The sequence below is a fragment of the Hippocampus comes genome, unplaced genomic scaffold (assembly GCF_001891065.2).
Source record: "Hippocampus comes isolate QL1 unplaced genomic scaffold, H_comes_QL1_v1.1 scaffold73, whole genome shotgun sequence".
Taxonomy (NCBI): domain Eukaryota; kingdom Metazoa; phylum Chordata; class Actinopteri; order Syngnathiformes; family Syngnathidae; genus Hippocampus; species Hippocampus comes.
In genome coordinates, this window is record NW_017806238.1 from 131337 (window position 1) to 152939 (window position 21603).

General features: G+C 41.7%; 1 protein-coding gene across 2 annotated transcripts in view; it reads right to left on the reverse strand.

Annotated features, from left to right (window-relative positions):
* Positions 1-281: 281 nt before the first annotated feature.
* The window catches only part of asns (asparagine synthetase), a 29911-nt gene continuing 8589 nt past the window's right edge, over positions 282-21603 (reverse strand). For both annotated transcript variants that reach the window (XM_019857329.1, XM_019857330.1), the window contains exons 2-12: positions 19390-19645; positions 10694-10931; positions 9160-9345; positions 8977-9078; positions 8369-8496; positions 8101-8227; positions 5786-5892; positions 4707-4807; positions 4518-4599; positions 4250-4405; positions 282-642 (exon numbers count right to left, since the gene is read on the reverse strand). In XM_019857329.1, the coding sequence (XP_019712888.1) occupies positions 418-642; positions 4250-4405; positions 4518-4599; positions 4707-4807; positions 5786-5892; positions 8101-8227; positions 8369-8496; positions 8977-9078; positions 9160-9345; positions 10694-10931; positions 19390-19638 (1701 nt within the window). In that variant the 5' untranslated portion in view covers positions 19639-19645 and the 3' untranslated portion in view covers positions 282-417. The remainder of the gene's footprint in view (positions 643-4249; positions 4406-4517; positions 4600-4706; positions 4808-5785; positions 5893-8100; positions 8228-8368; positions 8497-8976; positions 9079-9159; positions 9346-10693; positions 10932-19389; positions 19646-21603) is intronic.

A 21603-nucleotide genomic window follows, 5' to 3' on the forward strand; every position in this document is an offset into this window, starting at 1 on the left:
ATATAATATAATATAATATAATATATGCAAGAAGTCTCTCGCTCGCTCTCTCACTCTCTAAGCACTCGTGTGTGTGTGTGTGTGTGTGTGTGTGTGTGTGTGTGTGCATGTGCATGTGTGTGTATGTAATTCTGAAACACATACCACAAAACCTGAAACACATACCACAAAACCGAGCTCTGAACCGAATTGTGCATTTTCGTGACTCATCCAATCGCAAATATACCGTACGTCTAGATCAACTGTATCTTGAAGACAGCATTATCATTACAGTTTTTTTCGTGAATTCTGTGCCCTGCTTCTATTGTATTTCAATTCCTAAGTATTGACACTAGATGTGCTGAAAATGATTTCCAAAATTTGGTGAAAAGCAAAACCTGTAGCGAATGGACTGAGTCGACGGTTTCTGCAGGGACTTCACTTGCAGTTATTCAGATGTTCCTGGTTAGTTTTGTAGATGGGTAGCGTGCGAGCTGATGGGTCAGTGGCGTCAATCCAGCGCGGCATCCAGAAATGGGGGAGCAGCTCAGCATGGCCAGGGAAGTGTTTTTCAAACACCCGCCTGAAGTAGTAGGCCTCTTTAGTACGGGGAGTGTTGTGAGGGAATATTTTCGAGGCATCCGCCATTTGGCCATCGGTCACCTGTCAAAAGACACGACAAGAAGAAGTTATCATTTTACGGGATTATTAAATTGGCAAATCCCAGAATTACAGCTCAAATTCTCATCCAAAACTCATTTTGACATCTGGGAACGAGTACCTATTTGATTAGTATCTTTTATACTCATTTTGGGGAAAAAAACAGACAATTGTCCACCACATGAAAAACACAATTTGATCAAAATAATGAATGGAGTGCACTTACATCACGCTTTATCTACACCAGGAGTGCTCAACCTTTTTTGACCCAAGATCTACTTTTCAAGCAGCCAACCTTCCACGTATTTATTTTTTTGGTTGATTTATTTATTTGGGTCGACAGGTTGGGTTGTTATTGCCATGGATACGCACATGTGTAACTGGTGGCGTTTCACTCTTGCGCTGACCATCAAATGGCTTCATCTTAGCACTGTGTTTGAAAGGACATGAAATGTTACGAATGTACTCATGTACAAAAATAAATAAATAAATCATCTTTGGTGGGGTCATGAGACAGAGTGGCAAGTTGTAGTGTCCACAAACACAAAACGTGTATCAATGCAGAGCTGACACTATCGAATATTTTTAGAATCCATTTTTCTATTGATCATTCCATTGATTAATCAGATAACGTTTTATTTTGAATCAAAGGCTATTACTAAATCAACCATCCATCCATGTTCTAATCTGGTTATTCCCACGAGGGTCACGGGCGCGCTGGAGGCTATCCCAGCTGCCTTTGGGCAGTACATCCTGAACTGGTTGCCAGCCAATCGCAGGGCACACATCGACAAAAAACTATTCTCGCACATAAGCACACTTAGGGACAATTTAGAGCAGGGGTTTCAAATTCATTTTTTGTCGTGGGCCACTTTGGAGTTACGTCTTCCCTCGGAGGGCCATTACGACAGTGAAAACGAATAAATGTTTAATCATCACATCGTATTATTATTTGTACACAAAGGCTCACTAGTTTTGAAATCAGTCAAGTATTTGTTCAATTATTGCTCAAGTGAGTGCAAACAGGGTAACAAAGGTATTGCAAAATTTTACCGTTATTTGTCTTGTACGACGATTTGAGATTTCGGTACAGATTTAAGCAAGGATCATGGACGTTGACACCGATGACTTTTTTGCGGGCCATAAAATGTGGGCCGCATCTGGCCCCCGGGCCTTGACTTTGACACCCGTGATTTAGAGGGCTCCATTAACCTGCCATATATGTTTTTGGAATGTGGGAGGAAACCAGAGTACCTGGAGAAAACCCACGCAAGCAAAGGGAGAACATGCAAACTCCACACAGGGAGGCCGCGGCCAGAATCGAACCCTGCACCGTTGCACTGCAAGGCTGCGTGCAGTCGACCACTGTGTCGCCCTATTACAACACCATTATTCCCAATTTACTGTTTGTTAATAAATTGTCCTTTATTTGGCAGTGTTATAATAATTTTAAAAAAAAGTAAATGCCAATTAAATAATGTCACAGGAGGAGGGATTAACTTTTTACTCATCATCTTTTTGAAACCGATTAATTTACTGGTGCGGTTATGAAGGAGGGATTAACTTCTTACTCATCATCTTTTTGAAACCGATTAATTTACTGGTGCGGTTATTGTTTTCTGAAGTAAAAGTAGAGGTTTGCAAATGTTTTGTTTTGATTATTAAACACAAGTCTGTTTTCATGAATGACCACAAAAGTTGGTGAAAAATTACTGTTGCGAGGCCGACATGAGAGGATTTGGACAATTTTATGTTAAAACATGGCCCGAAGCCAGGGGTGCCCATTATGTCGAGCACGATCGACAGGTAGCTCGCGGACTGGCCCCAAATCGATCATGAGGGGTGGAGAGGGAAAAAAAAAAAAACGAACAAACATTTGAGTATCTCTGTTGATGTTCGTAATATACTTTTTGTGTTAATGCACACTGAACACAAATCATCCTATCCGTCTCACTTTCACAAAAAGTATTTAAAAAACAAAATGAAATGAAGCAGGTCACGTTATCGTACGGTGCCGTGTGACCTGCGTCGCCGGATGTTGTTACCCTTCAGCAGTCTGCAATGGCAGCTTGCGATCAGAGCTGTTGCAATGAAGCCTTTATTATTATTATTATTAGTAGTAGTAGTAGTACCAGGCAAAGTGCATTTTGTATCCAATTCACCGATGGCACTCGCAAAGAATGGGAATTATGGAGGGCCAAAAGAAGCATTTTAAAACTGTACACGTAACAGCCTGCAAAAGTGAGTCGAATGCCTCCACGCCAGGCTGTTGCTTATCATGGCAAGCGTGCGTATGTGCGTGCGCATGCGCGCGTGCGCGGTAACGGGTCGATCGCGGAAGGTTGGTTGATCAAAAAGTAGATCTTCGGTCAAGAAAGGTTGGGCACCCCTGCTCTAAGCGATTTTTCAATAATTAAAATGAAATGTAGGAACGGCTGTATTGAGCGCTTTGTGACACATGAAGAAAAAAAAATATACATATATATGTTTTCCTCTTTATTTATTTATTTTTTAAATTTTTGTCTTAATTTTTGCTGGTATTTTTCCCACAAGTTACCGTATGATACAGTACTTTTATTTTTATGCCGGTTGAAAATAAATTGTTTTAAAAGTATGTTAAAAAACCATGAACAGATGACAAAATGAGCGTGTTCACATCAATGCTCATCAGGTAGAAATGCTATGCCGATGTTCAGTTCACACTATAAATGCGTTCCCGAACTTTCGATCATTGAAGTCATTGAGGTAAAAGTAAAACCCTGTCAGGACAACGCTAGTGTCCCACTTAATTTTGCCATGCAGGAATTACGTGAGAAATCCAGATTATGTTCTTCGTTAAAATAATTTTGAAAAAGTTACCACAAAATTATTTTGTTGTAATTTTTTGACAGCTGTTTGGTGCATTGCAAAGATTGCTCAACATGGGCAAAAATTCTATGCTCTGAAAACAGTACACAATATACTTAAGATATCGCATAAACTCGCCGAGGGACCAGAGATGAAAAACAGCCAACGGCTAACATATTTACACACAAATGTTCATTAACTCTTTCATTCCACAAGACGTACTTGTACGTCTTTTTAAAATTAGGCCCCGCCCACCAAGGGCGTACATGTAAGTCTAAGCCTTTTTTTTGCGTTGTAGACAGGAGGAGGGTTTGATGCAATCTGTGAATGAGAATAAGCCGTTTGCATTGTAAATCATGTAAAAAAATGACCAGTAGGTGGCAGTGGTACCTCACGTGATTGAAATGCATGATTTTAACAAAAAGCTCTTTTTCTCCATTTTTTGCCCAGGAATCGCTATTTCCATGAAACTTGGCCATTTTGTAATGGCGATTGCTGAAGAATGGAAAATGATAGAAATACATCTTTTCTGCTGAAAGAAGAGAGTCCAAACCTTGTTTTGGTAGGCTCCATGTTTACACAGCATTCCAACCAAATATTCTGTGGGCCTTGCAAGATCAGTCAAAATCCAGAAAAACGCTGGGATTGAGGGGGTTGCTCAAGTGAAAATGATTGAATGAGTTTAATATGCACTTTCCCTTTTTTGTTTTTTTTTTTTCCAAAAAGTAAAATGACGGCAAGTGTCTTCAATCATTACGCATACCGTGGATGAAAGGTTCTCCTCCAGAAAGATATACCAGGACTTCTTAAGAGACATTACACCATCACTGAAGGCTTCTTTCCTCCTCCACAGGATCTCATCAGGGATCAATTTCTGACCGCTGAACGAGTCCCTCAAAAGGTACTTCTCCACACCATGCTGCAGACAAATTACCCCGATACTTAATAACCGGAAGTTCGTCTTGACAAATCCCGGAAAATAATGATTCCCCCCCCCCCCCCAAAAAAAAACGTGGCATGTAAGAACGAACCCGAGGATTTCTCATTTCCTCAGGCAGGGATAGGTAGTAAGCTGTCAGTCTGTGGTCCAAGAAAGGGACTCGGAGCTCCAAACTGAACGATAAATGGCACAAATTACTGAAGCAGTGAATGTGCATTTATTGGGAAGCTGACTGAGCTTTGCGGCGGTCTCTCCCCCGGCGCCCCAAGCAAAACGTTACCCATGTGCAGAAGTGGTACGATCGGCTCGGAGATTATCAAACAGGTAGAGTTCTTTCAGCAGTCGAACGCTCTCTTCTGCTCCTGCTTTGGTGCTGGGCGCCTACAGTAAGGGTATAACAAAATTTTTAAAAATCAAATCAAATCACCACAATATTAATATATGATCAATATCTTGATTTAACAGTCATCAATGTGAGCCTTTATGCTTTCAATGATTATTTATTATTATGAGTCTTCCGTCAGTCGTTATTCATTGTCCCGGCACAATCTTATTAGTCTGAGATTCGAGCTTTTTAAACATCGTACATGTTTTTAGACACTGTGGCTGCAAACTCTAAAAGAGGGATCTTCATTTTTTTATTTTTCTACACAAAATAAGATGAAAAAATAAATAAACAAACAAATCAAAGAGCGTCATTTCCATTGGTACCAGATCGGCTCAGGGTCCTGAGCCTGCATATGACATCGAGCACGCCACAGTTAGTGCCGGCTCGATGTCATATGCATATAGTATTTGTGGTGGCCGATTAATATTAAATTAAATGGCACAGTTAGTGATTGGTTGAAGGTTGGAAACCATGGAAACATAAAGTATTTGTGGTGGCCGATTAATATTAAATTAAATGAAAAGAAACTTATAAAGTTTGAAAAGTTCGGCTAGTGGCTAGCATGGAGCTAACGCGAACACGGACACATACACATAAAATGTCGCTTGTGTGGATGTAAAAGCCATAACAGCCACACTGGCGTATTGTTTATATGTTTAAATGTGTATTCAGCAGCAGCGGGGGGTTGTTTACATCCGTGGTTGACACGTGTAGTCGAGCTGGTCACGTTGCCGCTATAGTCCAAGTGCTCCGAATGTGTCGGCCTTCGAATGTGACAGACCTAACTATTTAGCATGGCTAAAGATCAAACTATTGCGGGCCTCACTAACATTAAACTTTCATATCACGGAGGGGGCCTCAAACTAGGGTCCTGTGGGCCGCATTTGGCCCGCGGGCCGCGAGTTTGAGACCTGTTCTCAAAAAAATGCATTCAACGTTACACGTGAATTCAGTTCGAAAACAGGACTTGCCTTGTGGAAGTAAATATAGCCTTGCGTGAGCTCATCAGAGCCTTCTCCAGAGAAGATCACCACACTATCCGTCTTCTCACGGATGTATTTAGAGACTAAGTACATTCCTGCAGGGGAGAGGAAAAAAGGGCAGAATGGGTGACAGGCGTCGTTTAGAAGAAAAGAAAGTCTCAATATTAGTTATTTCAATATGTGCTTCATTTGGAATCAATTCATCATCTCATTACCAAATGCACATGTAAGACACGTATGCAGTCATTCCTGCAGTATTCTTTTTCTTTTTTTTTAATTCATCAGTTCCATTAAAATCAGTTTGTACACAATAAGAACACCGTACCAAAATTCATCTGAAAGGAAAACGTATACGAAACCTTTGGACTTACTGTACCCGAGTTTCTGCATAAATTGTTCACACAATGTGATTTGATCCTCACCTAAGTCACAATACCGGGGGGAGATGAGCATCTTCATTTCTGCTCATCTCCATTATTTTCTTCCACTTTTTTACGTTTACTGTGTCCGGAGACCCCGCTCGCACACGCGACCCCATTGTTTACAGTAGGGACCAGCTGTTACCTTGGCAGGCTAACGGGCTAAGTACTGGCCGGCGACAAACCAGACATTCCATTCCTTCAGCCATCCATTATGGCTTAGTCTGCTGGTCAGGCAGCATCTCAGCCAGGGACAGAGAGAGACTGGACCGACTGGTCAGGAGGGCCCGCTCTGTACTGGGCTGCTCCCTGGACACTCTGGAGGAGGTGGACAACAGGAGGATGCTAGCTAAGCTAACAGCTATGATGGACAGACCCTCACACCCCCTCCAGGCCACCCTGACAGCACTGGGCAGTTCCTTCAGCCAGAGACCGATACACCCGCCCTGCAAGGCGAGGTACCGCCGCTCGCTCCTACTGACTGCTGTCAGGCTGCTGAATAAACACACGTGAAACCTGCAGAGTGCCCCCACTCACCCATTGTAAATAGCACAGCACATGAGGGGGTTGAGGAATAAATTTTTGTTTCCATCTTTTCATTTGGCTTCACACAAGTGTTTAATTTTATTGTAGTTATCTTTATTACAGTAAAAGTGTCCCCAGACACTGCGATTGCCTGGCAACCAGTTCAGGGTGTCCCTTGCCTACTGCCCAAAGACATCTGGGATAGGCTCCAGCATGCCCGGAACCCTTGTTAGGATAAGCGGATTAGAAAATGGATGGATGGATGTTACCAGACAGGCTTTGTTCCAGTAAGACAGGCTGCTCAAGTTCAGCCTAATTCCGTCTATTCAGCTTTGAACATGCCTAAACACATTTTTCTTCCTCTGAAGGTAAAGGTCCCCGGTTGCTACATTTACAGCACTATTGGCTCTTTCATTTAAGTATTGTCCTCTTTCAGTAAAAGTGTCCCCAGACAGGCTTTGTTTAATATCGAGCACTTCAATATGGATACAATACAGTTGGTCAGGTCTATATGCGCAAGTTCAGGCTATTAAGTGTTTCATAGCTGTTCAAGTACAAATCTTTGTTTCATTTACAACACTTTTTGAAGAGCGTATAGGTCATGCTCAGGTTCATGCGACTTTTTTTTTCAGATTAAAAAAAAATACATGTAGTTTTATGCATTTCGCAGCGTGAGGAGTGTCACTTAGTTCCAGATCTGAAAGGTGGCAACCCTAATGGTGGATTGAGTTGTATTGTCTTTGTGTTATGTATTTCTGCATCTGTTACATCTTTCTGCGACATGAACGTACTTTATTTTGTTTTTGTTTTTTTCATTTTTACTTCCCTATCTTGGAATTGGCCTTCTTCCTTTGAAATTGTCCTTTATGTTTGTGTTTTCACCGTTGACTGCCATTTTGAATGGGTGAGCTCTTGTATGCTGTACAACGACACCCCCTACTGGATAATTTGCAGCACTGCCCCATAAACTTGTCGAGCCATTCGAAAAGTCACGTCCAACGTGACATCTTTTTCCACCTTTTAAGTCTGCTACTAATTTTTTTATTCGTCTTGGTCCAAGTTTTATTCTTGAAGAGAAGTTCATGCAGGGGCGAATTTAGGATCAGAGGATGAGGGCTGCTTGACAGTTGTGGCGCGAGAGCACATTCGAGAAGGAGGAATTTGGTCGGCAGGGGGCGTTGGAGACTTCACAATTTACCGCTCAAAAAAGGTGAATGTGTGTGCGAACACACACACACACAAACACACACTCACACGCACACACGCACGCGCGCACACACACACACACACACACACACACACACACACAATAATCATCCAGGGACACACACTTTAGTGGACTCGTCAGTTTTCACTCACCAACAGAGGCACGTACGGTAGTGATGTCATACGTCTCAAGGCTTACAATGACTTCCTCTACAGCGCGAATGCCTTCTTCTGCAGTAAAGTTCACTTCGTGGTGTTCACTGCCGATGTAAGCCGCAACCTTGGACAGACAACAATCACAGTTTGGACTGGAAGATAATGTGGACATCAACTGGTATAAAGAAAAACAAAAGAAAAATGTTTTGTTTTGTTTGTTTTTTTTCCGATTGGCATTTACCAGCCATAAATTGGAAACTCTTACCTTACGGGCTGCTAGGATGTCCGGGCTGTCCTCTGACCCGATTGAAAATGTTTGAATTGGATATTTCAGCCCCCCTTCTTTTGCCAGTTTCACCAACGTAGCGGCAACCAAACTGGAATCCAGACCACCTGAACAACAGGAAGTTAACTTTCTGAAAAACAATGTACTCTATTTGACTAAAATATCTCAGATATCTTACTTAAGTGATTTACGTTAGCAGTGCAGCGACTATCAACTATAGCTCCGCCATATGTAGCAGTTCTCGTGACAGCTCACACTTTCTTTGTAAAAGTTATTTAAAATAAAAAGGAAAAGTGATGCAACACAGTAGTAAACAGGCCTCTGTCCAATCTTGTTTGGAATCTGTTGCAAATATCAAATTCAAATGAGTGAATGGTCGCAAAAAAATAATGTCTTCAATATATTACTTTCAATAGAGGTTGAAAATGATTTGTAAATCATTGTCTCCTGTTTTTATTTACACAACATCCCAACTTCATTGGAATTGGTGTTTATTCATGCATACACACACGCGCGCACACACCCCCTGTGTAAAATTTGGTGAAAGATAACAAATCACGAATAATGGAAAAATACTTGAAAAGTACCTGAGAGAAGACAACCAATTCTCCTCGTGGCCATGAGACGTTTCCTAACTGCATTCTCAAACAAGGTTCTGATGTTGTTCTTCACAATGTCTTCATCAAAACCTTAGAAATGTTAATAATGATAGTTAAACCTTTTTTCTTGTATAAAATGAGATCAACTCAATCATCAAGGCCAATTCATACTTGCTGGCAGTTTCCCCACAGTGTCATAGATGGCATGAATGGGCTCATTTGTACATTCATGAAACTGCTCCAACTGAATGGATTTCACTTTGCCGTTGGGCTTCAAATCAAAGACCTCAAAATATCCCGGAAGAAAGGGGGTGATTTTGGCAGGATTGCCCAATGCAGGGATAACATCCATAAGACCTGGAAGAAAATACACAACTTCGCTTAAGAAAATGCGCAATATTTTCCCCTAAACTGAAGACTTGGTGAACCCCCGCATATCTGAGGTTTGAGATTTGCAAATTAACTTTATTCACACACACACACACACACACACACACACACACACACACACACACACACACACACACACACACACACACACACACACACACACACAAAAACTTCGCTATTTTTCAGCTCAGGCCTGCCTGTGTCTCGTGTAACATTATCACTTAGTGCCATCTTGTGGCATCTTGGTACCAAATCGGCCTGCCAAGATTAGCTGACGACGACGTTGACGATAAAAAAAAAATCGTTGGCAATTAATGTCAATGTTGACAAGTAGTTTAGTGATGTGTTTATTTATTTGGCGTTGTGTTTCTCTCCCAAATTTGCCTCGTCTCCAGCTTCTCCGGCTGGCTGTATGCCTCGTCTGTGATGCGCATGCGCAGTAGTGCTAATCTGTGTCATCGGTGATGTGAATATCAAAAAGCATTGTGGTGAATGTTTCCTCATGGCTAAACGGTGTCAGCGTGAGCAACAGAATCTGAAAGTTCGGCGCATTTCACCAAAAATATTTAAAGGGGTACTCGCTGCCAAATCAACTTTTACTGATAAACTGTATAAACGGGTGTCGACTAATGCTGTCTAAACGTCCTGGGGAAATCTTAAATTTGGGGCAAAGGTGTCTCTGTGGGGCCATGTTCAGGTTAAACACTGCACTACAAGTGAATTTGACGTTCTCTTATATAATTTCAATAGCAGGGATCCTGACGTCACTTCCTGAATCTGGACGTACTATCGTCGCTGTCCCACCGTGGGAGTGTATAAATTTGTGTGTGAGCGTCTGTGAACATCTTTATATCGATTTTCAGGTTACTGATTTATCATCATAACATTTGGTTATCTTATTTAGCAGAGCTTGTCGTAGTACAGAAATTATTTAGGTCGTCGTTTTCCTAGACCACTCCCCCCTCGCAAACTAAATGCATGCAACGCCTCCCTTGTACATAACTTAAAGAATTCAAGCTGTAAGATAATAATGGTAATATCTGCGCAACTGCTTGCTACTGCAACGTGCCGTGATTGACATATGATCCTCGACTAATCGTGACTACTGATGATGTATTGGTCAACTAACAATATACAGTAATCATTTGTGGCAGCCCGAGTACAAAGGAGGAACTTCATATGGTGCTTTTCTGCCATCTTGTGGCATCTTTGTGCCAAGGAACTGTATTGCACTGAATTAAGGAGCTCGATGTACTGTAAAACAATGCCATGTCAGCTGCAAATAAGTGGGGGTTCACGATACATTTTCTATTACCTTTGGCTTCGGAGCTGACTCCGAGCAATCCATTGTCAGTAAGAAGTCGAAACAAAGGGCGCACACCATATGTGTCCCTTCCAAGGCACACTTTTTCGTTGGTTGTGTCCAAAAGAACAAAAGCAAAAGTGCCATCCAGGAGAGAGGCCGCCTTCTGAATGCCAAAGCGGTCATACAAATGGAGCAAGACCTCACCGTCCACTTCTGTCTGGCATTCAAAGTCAAATTGCTTCTTTAGCTGAAAGAAGAGTGGGAAAACAAAGTAGAGGGTGACTGAGGGAAAGAATAAATATCAGGTTGTTACAGTACACAGATAACAAACATTGAGCAGCCATTAACTGGATGGCGTCCTTAAGTTAACAAGCCCCCCACCCCTTTCAGGCAACTTCTTGAATTACATACTTGAAACGTAAACCAGACACGTTGCAAATCACTTGTTTACCTTGCTGTATGTGTATGTTTTCACTTACATTGGGGCCTGAGTAGTACTGTATTCCAAATAGTAGAAAACTCAAAAGTAAGTTAACCCTGAGATGGGCGGTGGAAACTCTGACTCATCCATTCCAGAAAGACGGGTGACAGAAATCATCAAAGTAAGTTAACTCTGAGATGGGGGGGGTGGAAACTCCAACTCATCCATTCCAGAAAGACGGGTGACAGAAATCAGAGTCTGTCAAACCATAGTTAAGTGTTTCATGTATTCGTGTGCCGGTACAGAGCATATGGCATATAAGCAGCAGCGTGTCCGCCGGGGATAAAAGTTAAATCACTATAAACTGTAAAGGTGGTCTTTGCTTGGTACAAATCTGTACTCACGTACTCAAAATAAATAAATAAATAAATAAATAAAATACAAATTCCATAGAATGCAAAGGACTGATATGTTCAGATTAATGATTGATTTATTCAAAAGTATATGTTCAAGACATATTTTATGTTTGATGAAATTATGAAAGGCATTCTGTTGCGCAAACAGGAATCCGTCTCGTTCAGTGCTGGACGAAGCCACATATAACCCGCTCCGTTCGGTAATCCGGCCACTGTGTGTTTATATTATCAAGACTCCTGTAATATCTGTTGGGTTGATTTAGCCTTTTTCCTAAAATGGAGGACTTCAATGTATTTATTAATTGTGATTATTTGTTTGATGTCATATTTATTTTTCTCAATAATTATCCAACCATCCATTTGCTGCCGCTTTTCTGGGGTTGGGTTGTGGCGGCAGCAGCTTTAGCGGGGAAGCTCAGACATCCCTCTCCCCAGCCACTTCTTGAAGCGCTTCCCAGCAGGCTCTCAAGGCTTTCCCGAACCAGCCAAGAGACATAGTCTTTCCAGGGTGTCCTGGATCGTCCCCAAGGCCTCCTGACGGTGAGACACGCCCGGAAGGCATACGCAGGGAGACATCTAGGAGCCATCCGAATAAGATTCCCGAACCACCTCATCTGGCTCTTTTCAATGCAGAGGAACACCAACTGGACTCTAAGTCCCTCCCGGATGACTGAGCTACTCACTCTGTCTCTTAGGGAGAGCCTGTGGAGGAAACTCTTTTCAGCCGCTTGTATCCGGGATCTTTCGGCTGAGCTCAGTATTTCACACGACAGAGTCCGCATCACAGCAGGCGCTGCATTGATCCGCCTGTGCATCTCCCGCTCTCATCCTGCATCCTGCACTTAATCGTGACCAAGATCTCAAGATACCTAAACTCCTCCACTTGGGGCGGCATCTCATCTCCGATTTGGAGAGGGCACTCCAACGTTTTCCAACTGAGGACCATCATCCCAGATTTGGAGGTGATGATTTTCATCGCAAACTGCTTCACATTCAGCTTAGAACCACTCCAGTGAGAGTTGGAGATCTTTGCTTGAAGAAGCTAACAGTACCACCTCCTCTGCAAAAAGCAAAGATGCAACACTGAGGACGCCAAACCAGACGCACTCAGCGGCTCGCCTTTGCCAATAAATTCTGGTCATCAAGGTTATGAACAGAATCGGTGACAAAGGGCAGCCTTGGTTGGGTCCAACCCCCACTGGAAACTATCGTATTGGCCCGAAAATAAGACGGTGTTTTTTGCATTGAAATAAGACTGAAAAAGTGGGGGTCCTCTTATATTCAGGGTCTAGACATTATACCCATTTATGACGCTAGATGGCGCCACATATCATTGAAACGAATGCTGAACTTGACTCCCCAGGCCAAAGTGAACCCCTATCACGAAGAATAAAAATAAAAACAGCGGTAGCACGAAGAATAAAAATAAAAAATAGCGGTAAGAAAGGAGAGAGAAGAAAATAATAGAAGAGATAACAGAAAATGGAGAAACGTAGCGACAATCTAGAGAAAAGTGGGTCCAAGATCGGCCAGGTTAACTGGCAGCTGAGGAGAAGTTATGATGTAATTTACATTTCAAAAACCAGAAGCCATTCATTTATGAATGTGATTGCACTTTAGTTTACATATTTAAATGTTCAGATATTAAGATTTGAATGAGGCAAAATAACAAGCTTTTTCTCTCAAATATATTGTGATAATCATTTGTTTCAGATGTACTGTAATTATTTTCTGTATAAAAATTAATTTGGTGTTCAAAAAGTATTTTTTCAAACTTGAGTCTTGAAAAAGAGCGGGTCGTCTTATAATCAGGGCCGTCTTATATTCGGGCAAATACGGTAATCAGGCAATGCTGGTAATGTGAACCAATTGCTTGCATTGATGGTATATCGGATTCGTTCATTCATTCATTCATTCTCCGATCCGCTTATCCTCACAAGGGTCGAGGGGGGTGCTGGAGTCTATCCCAACTGTCTTTGGGCAGTAGGCAGGGGACACCCTGAACTGGTTGCCAGACAATCGCAGGACACATAGAGACGAACACTGATCCGTGCTCATATTCATACCTAGGGCCAATTTAGAGTGTTCCATTAACCTACTATGCCTGTTTTTGGAATGTGGGATGAAACCGGAGTACCCGGAGCAAACCAACGCAGGCCTGGGGAGAACATGCAAACTCCACACAGGGAGGCCGGAGATGGAATTGAACCCGATACCTCTGCACTGTGAGGTCGACACGCGAACCACTGGACCACCGGGCCGCCTGGTATATGGAATTCTTGTGGAAAAATGTTTCAGGAACAACAATAAAAATAAAAAACAGACCCATGTAGTGCGCGTCTGTGGTACCAGCGAGTCCTGAGCTCACTCACGACCACGAGATGTACTCTTCATGTGTAAATGGAATTCTTGGGGCGGGGCGGCAGGCGAGTGCGGTCGTTGCGACTGAAGTTTTTATTGTATGTAATTTTATTTAGGATCTTTTATAGTACACTGATTAGTGCGTTGGCATCACAGCACAGAGGGGCAAGTTTCAATTCCGGCTCCGGCTATCCTGCATGGTAAGCATGTTCTCCACGTGCCTGCGTGGGTTTTTCCCGGGTACTCCGGTTTCCTCCCACTTTCCAAAAACATGCATGCACTCTAAATTGTCCTTATGTGTGCGTGCGAATGGTTGTTTGTCTATATGTGTACCCTGCCTACTGCCCGAAGACAGCTGGGACCCTTGTGAGGAGAGGTATATTTAAAAAAAAAGTCCTCATGTCCACTGCGGGTTATAAGAGAAGCTGCCATGAGAAGCACTTGGAGAGAGAGGGGGGGAGAGAGAGAGAGAGAGAGAGAGAGAGAGAGAGAGAGAGAGAGAGAGAGAGAGAGAGAGAGAGCACTCCACCTTTGCCAGGGGTAATATGCAAATGTTTACTTTTGACTGAGAATCAAACACTTTCCCCTCTCCTTAAAAAAAGAACAAAAAATCCCCAGGGTTGTTACAAAAAACTCCTCAGTAGCAGGACTGTGATGTGGTGGCGGCGGCGCAGGTTTGATCCACAAGTGAGCGGATGCCGTAGGGTAAAAAACGCCCCCGGTGAGATGAATGGATAAATAAATAAAATCAGGGATGTCCAACTCATTTTAGTGGCGGGTCAATTTGGAGTTGCGTCTCCCCTCGGAGGGAAACCACAAAATGATTCCTTGTACACAACAAATGAGTAGCTTTTTAGTTTTGAAATTAGTCAAGTGAATTATAATAGTTTGTTCAATTAGTGTTCAAGTGAGTGGAAACAGGGTGACAAAATTCTTGCAAAATCTCAACGTTATTTATTACACGTTACAATTTGACATTACGGTCCAGATTTTAGCAAGTTCACACACACACGTGATTTGCTTTGGCGGAACACATAAAATGATCCAGCGGGCTGGATATGGCCCCCGGGCCTTGACTTTGACACAATGATCTAAATGAATGAGAAGTAGACTATAGTCTCAGTCTGAGCGTGTCAACCAAAATTAATGAAATATCAAATATGAGTTCAGATAAAAGGCTTTCTCCACCAAATTCCTGTGGAATTATTTTCCCTGACACAAATACAGTTGACAGGCGTTTAATGGAGAGAGTGACTTTTCTCAATGATGGATACGTCATTATTTTTATGAAATATTTCAATATACTCTGCATTGAAACAAAACTCCATTTCACCCCCCCCCAAAAAAAAAGGTTTCGCACTGATGTCAAACATTATGACTGAGTTTAAAGAATAGAAAATCAATTCAATCTCAAAGAAAACTGTAGATGGCATTATGTTATTGTTTTTTTGAATTAGTTGTGCCTGAGTTTCGATGGAATCGGGGAGAAATGGACAAACCACGTGTCCTTGGGAGGACATTGGTAGAAAAATCCGGATTTAGCATAAAAAAAGGTTCACTCAGTCAAGTGACCATGGTGACTGAGTCGGAATTTCTCTTTGCAAAGGAAAGTTCAGCCTTTCCCTCGCCTCAGGGTTAACTCCCTTCATGTTTTCGCACAACCTGCTTGGAGAAATATCTCTCAGGTTCAACCAGAACTTCAGTTGACAAGCACCTTCAGCTTTGAGGCCTGGAAATACTTAAATCCGCATCCTTTGTCGAACACGCACTCAGCATGCACACCAAAATTCGAGAGGAAGCTACGTTAACGTGCACAGAAAATCTGCAGCAGATGTTGGCAACGTGTGACTTGGGGGGTGGGGGATACAGTTGCTGTGCATGCAGAATGGGGAAACGTGACCTTGACATATGGAGTAAATCGTATTCATCAATGCAGAATGGGAAAAAGTACCCATTACATAACTATTTGGATGTACTTTTGAAAATACAGGGTGTCCATAAAGTCTCTTTACCATTTCAAAAATGTATTAAAAATGTAATTGATTAGATATTTTATTCAGATTTGTTCTATTGTATTCAGCGTTTATTAATTTTTTTTTTTCATGTTCAAATTTTGCCTGCCCGGTTTCAAAAAGCAAATATGGATTTAAATTACATCGACAGTGAATCTGAATGGCCACGTTGATTTAAAGCACCCAAGTACTAGATCAGAGAGGCCCAGTGGTCCAGTGGTTAGCGCGTCGACCTCACAATGCAGAGGTGCAGGGTTTGAATCCGGCTCTGGTCCTCCTGTGTGAGTTTGCATGCTCTCCCCGTGCCTGTGTGTTTTTTTCCGGGTACTTCGGTTTCATCCCACATTCCAAAGACATGCGTGGCAGGTTAATGAACACTCTAAATTGTCCCTAGGTGTGAGTGTGAGCGTGGATGGTTGTTCGTCTCTGTGTGCCCTGTAATTGGTTGTCAACCGGTTCAGGGTGTCCCCTGCCTACTGACGGAAGACAGCTGGGATAGGCTCCAGCACCCCTCATGACCCTCGTGAACTGGTTTGTGTCAAAAATGAACTCACTTTCCCAACACAGCCAACAACCATATGTCCATATGTTTAACACGCACGACAAACATTCTCTTTTAATGAATGTGTATAAAATAGTCTTGGCTCAAGCCCTCCAGTGCGGAATTTAAATTTTATCCCTGTTCTTTTATGGGTTTTCTTTCGTGACTCAAGCTTTCCCCCCTGGGCCCTCCACATTCCAAAAACATGCATGTTCGTTTAAAGATGCTGTCGGCTTTTCATTGTTGTTTTTCAATACATTCAGTATGTTGAGTTAAAATAAGTGACGAAAAAAACGTCCAAAGACTGAGAATAATGGAGAGCTTCTCTCTCTCTCTCTCTCTCTCTCTCTCTCTCTCTCTCTCTCTCTCTCTCTCTCTCTCTCTCTCTCTCTGTAACCTTATCGTTATATTATTATTATCATTTTATGTTTAAGCGTCATATTCTTTCAGGTTAAGATGACCTAAATTACATTCTGTTGTTTAATAATGTCTTCGACTTGTTTCTATATTGACAGCTTCTGATTGGCTGTTGAAGGAAGGGAAAGCAGGAAGTGATTTGGTTGCCGCTAAGAGTGTGTTTTCGATCTTACTGCGGCGCAGACGTCCTCTGAATAAAGCTGCGTTCAAACAGAATCCATCTCTCCTTTTACCGTTTCGTAAAGTAAATATATATATAGAGAGAGAGAGAGAGAGAGAGAGAGAGAGAGATCGTTCCAACAAAACTGGAAGACAATAAGTGTCTTTAATGTCTTTGTAAGATGAAAAAGTGTGGGGATTTTTTTCATACTCTTGAGTAATTTGAGCAAATAGATTATTTAAGTCAAAGGCAGTTTTAAATCGACAAATTAGGGAAGAAATGGTTTACTGATAAATCATGATAAAATTTGCAATGATTCGTCATAGTTTAACATTTTAACAGCAGTGTTTTGGTACCCTCAAGTGACACTAGCGAGGTACCAATAAATCTTTTTGGTGCTTGTTAGAGACTTTAGTTGTCCCTAGGTGTGATTGTGAGCATGAATAGTTGTTGTTCGTCTCTGTGTGCCCTGCGATTGGCTGGTAACCAGTTCAGGGTGTACCCCGGCTACTGCCCAAAGACGACTGGGATCGGCTCCAACACGCCAGCGACCCTCGTGAGAGTAAGTGGTTGGGATAATAGGTGGATGGAAAACTCTTAAACTCCCTCAAAGACTCAGCATAGCGGGGAATGTATACAGTGTCTGCAGACTTCCAGGGAATCTTGTAAAACCGCAACTTGCGGGTTTGGCCGTCGCCTGATTTAATTGTAACTACATGCGTGCACGTTGCATGTAAACAATGAATTCTGAGAAAGAAGTCTGTGGCCGCTCTTTCAGCCTTTGAGCAGCAGTCACACTCCGACTTGAAGCCTTGAGTAGGAACATCTCATAGCTAGATAAAGTACAAAGTATTGAGTTGACCAAAAAAAAAAAAAATCAATTCAAACCTGAAATATAACCAATTTCTAATCCTAAATGTGAGCCTTGTGATGTCATCAGATCAAATTAAATCATCTTGAAATCATTCTTGTCTCTGTTGCAGTTTGTAATAGTCGGATGAAAAACGAACCTTGACTTAATTTTCAAGTTATTCATCAAGCAGTCAAAAAACTAATTTGAGTTTTGTTCAATGTTGCTTTTGATGAAATGACATGAACTACAGCGGCTCTAAAAATAATGACCTGATGTTTATGAGAGTCCCACCATGAGCAGTTGTATCGCTGGCTAGCTTAATCATTCGAAGTAAATTTGGTGATGTCTTGCATGCATGAAAATTTGGGTTCAAAATTCCAATATCATTAAGGAAATTGCTGTGCAGGTTTTAGACAAAGTATCATGACAATCATGATGATTTTTGGTTTCATCTCTAGTACTTCGATGTACCTTCATTTTAAAATGTTGCCGTTTGGGGCAGCAACTAACAACTGATTATTTTAACCATTGATTAATCTGTTGATTATTTTGATGATTAAATCAATTATTCGGATTTTTTTTTTAATGTTTTGATTTCCATCCCTTTATTCCAAAACAGAACCTTATTCTAAATTAACGAAGCAGAAAATGCACAAAATAATTAGAATTTAGTAACTGGTATGGTCGGTAACATGTCAGACAAGAGGAAAAAATGCTGGCCATTTTTAACAAATTAAAAGCAAATACAATACAATACAATACAATACAATACAATACAATACAATACAATACATGCTGATTTATATGCTTGCAAATGTCTCATTTTGAAAAAGCGCAAAGATAATCAGCCTGCCTTCCATGAGGACTAAAGAAAGAATATTTACAATTTTAGAGGCTGAAATTGTGAGGATTTGGCTCATTTTGAATTACAATATTTTCCGCACTACAAGGCGCACCTAAAAGTATTCGATTTTCAACAGTGCGCCTTATAATCCAGTGCGCCTTATATATGGTGTTAGTCTCTTTACATTCCCCATTGAGTTGTTTCCCTGCTAGTGTTCCTGTGCCATCAAGTGGTGATTAGCAGGAACCAATTGGAACCTAAAAGTGTTTTGCCCGACACGAATTGACATGCGCAGTCGCCAACACACCCTCGAAAAGACAATTACTTTGTGAGCTCTGCGCAGCCATGATCAAACAAAGATCATACCAAAAGCAGACTTAACTACTGACAAAACGAAGGAAGAAGGAGACAAGCAAGACTTCGAAGGATATTCAGCCCTTTTTGGATGCATAATAATGCAACCGCAGCCAGGGCTCCATATAAATAAAACTGTATTGTATTGTATTCCAATTAGTATGGCTCCATCCAGTGGATGCATAGCGCAACTGCAGCCACTATTGTAGCTTCTATTCTACGCGCCTTATAATGCAGTGCGGAAAATACGGTCATCAATGTGTTGACCGCCTGGTCATGCGGTCCAAACATAACCACAAAAAGGCAAACAGCTTGTGTATTCTTACTGTGAGATGGTTGTAAATCTCGCCATTGTAGCACAGCCACAAAGAAGGAAATTTCTTGACATGCAAGGGTTGCATGCCATGCAGCTGATCCAAAATAACCAGACGATGGAAGCCAAAGCAGCAGTTGGTGTATCCATTGATATTTTCAAAGCGGAAGGCGTCCGGGCCTCGATGTGCGATCTTCATGGCGTTTGTGCACTGAGCTGACAGGCACTCATCACTGCCAAACATAGCCCAGATGCCGCACATCTTGGATCTGTGGGAAGAAGCATAGAGAAATATCAATGGCGGACTATCAACTGTGGTCACAAGGCCAAATACCAACAGGAAAATGGTGTTAGTCTCTTCGATGTTAGAAAGCAATTTCATATTCTGCCTACGCGTAAAAACATCCAAACGGTTTGCCGCGTTCTGACAGTGGCTCGCGGAGATGATTTTCTACAAATCAAACTTGACACATGGTCACAGGAAGTCAAGCTTTCTCTCAGACAGAGTGACTTTTACTTTTCAACTTGTGTGTCATGTCTGCTTCCGGGTCCAAATCCCGCTCCTCGTGTGACACACCTGCTTCAAATGGAAAATGAGGGATGTGTGAGATGGCTGAAAATTCAGATCATCTTTCAAATGGAATGCCATCAGAGGAAGTGTCAAAATGATAACCTATTTGTGCAGGAGTACATATGTATTCTTTTTTTCTATTCAAGTTTGTCATTTAACAAGTAAATCAAAGATAAATATTGCCTGAATTGAAAGAACAAAGAGACATCATTTTGCATACGGTGAGCACAAAACTAAAAATTTTCGACATTTCGCATTCAACAAAGGACAACGCGAGCCAATATGGCGCCCTCTCAGTGAGATTTTAGATGATGCACCCCGTTATCGATGACATTTACAAAAGAAGGTGAATAGCATCATTTTACAATAGCCTCAAATTTACATGCCGCACCATTTAAAATATAAAACATTTTTTTAAATTTCTTGACTGCATTGTCACTGTCAAATCATGCGAGTGACTTGATGTTGGACAAACCAAAAGGAGCAATTAAAAATTTATATTTCCATTCTTATCGACCATCACCATGAAACATTCTCCTAAGAAATTGATTTTGGTTAAAAACTAATTAAAGATCAAATTTTTATATATAATTTAAAGTGCAACTACAAACATCACAAATTTAGAAATAGACAGCAACAAAATCTACTGGCTGGCTGTTTGGGATATGTAAATCAGGAAGTGGCCAGGAGTGACCCTTGTTTAAAAATAATTTTATTAAAAAATCTGATTTTATTATTTATGTATTTATTTATTTATTTTTAGCAAATCCTTGAATTCGCAAAACGATGTAAACATTCAAGATAAGATAAGATAAGATATCCTTTATTTGTCCCACACTGGGGAAATTTACAGCCTTCAGCAGCAAGATTGAGGGTAGAAAGAAGAGAAAAGAAAACACAGTTCAATTAAGTGCAATATAAATATAAATATGGATAAGGTCAATAAGTTCAATTAAGTGCAATATAAATACAATAGTCACAGTACAATTCACATTTGTTGTCATATCATTTAAATAATTTTATGATATATTTATTTATTCATTTTTTATTCAGCAGCCTGACAGCAGTCGGTAGGAACGAGCGGCGGTATCTCTCCGTCTTGCAACGCGGGTGTAACAGTCTCTGACTGAAGGAGCTACCGAGTGCTGTCAGGGCTGGCCGGAGGGGGGGGGGGGGACTGTCCAACATAGCTTTTAGCTTAGCTAGCATCCTGCTGTTGCCCACCTCCTCCAGAGTGTCGAGGGAGCAGCCCAGGACAGAACCAGCCTTCCTGACTAGTCGCTCTAATCTCTTCCTATCCCGGGCCGAGATGCTGCCTGACCAGCAGACAATGCCATAATGGATGGCCGAGGCCACCACCGAGTTATAGAAAGTCTTAAGGAGTGACCCCTGAACCCCAAAAGACCTCAGTTTCCTGAGTAGGAAAAGTCTGCTCTGACCTTTCCTAATCAGGGTGTCCGTGTTAGTCGACCAGTCCAGTTTGTTGTTGAGAAGAACACCCAGGTACTTGTAGGAGGTCACCCTCTCTATGTCCATACCCTGGATGTTCATCAGTGCTGGTGAGGACTGTTGCCTGCAGAAATCCACAACCAACTCCTTAGTTTTCCTAGGGTTGATCTGGAGTTGATACTGCTGGCACCAGTCCACAAAGTCCTT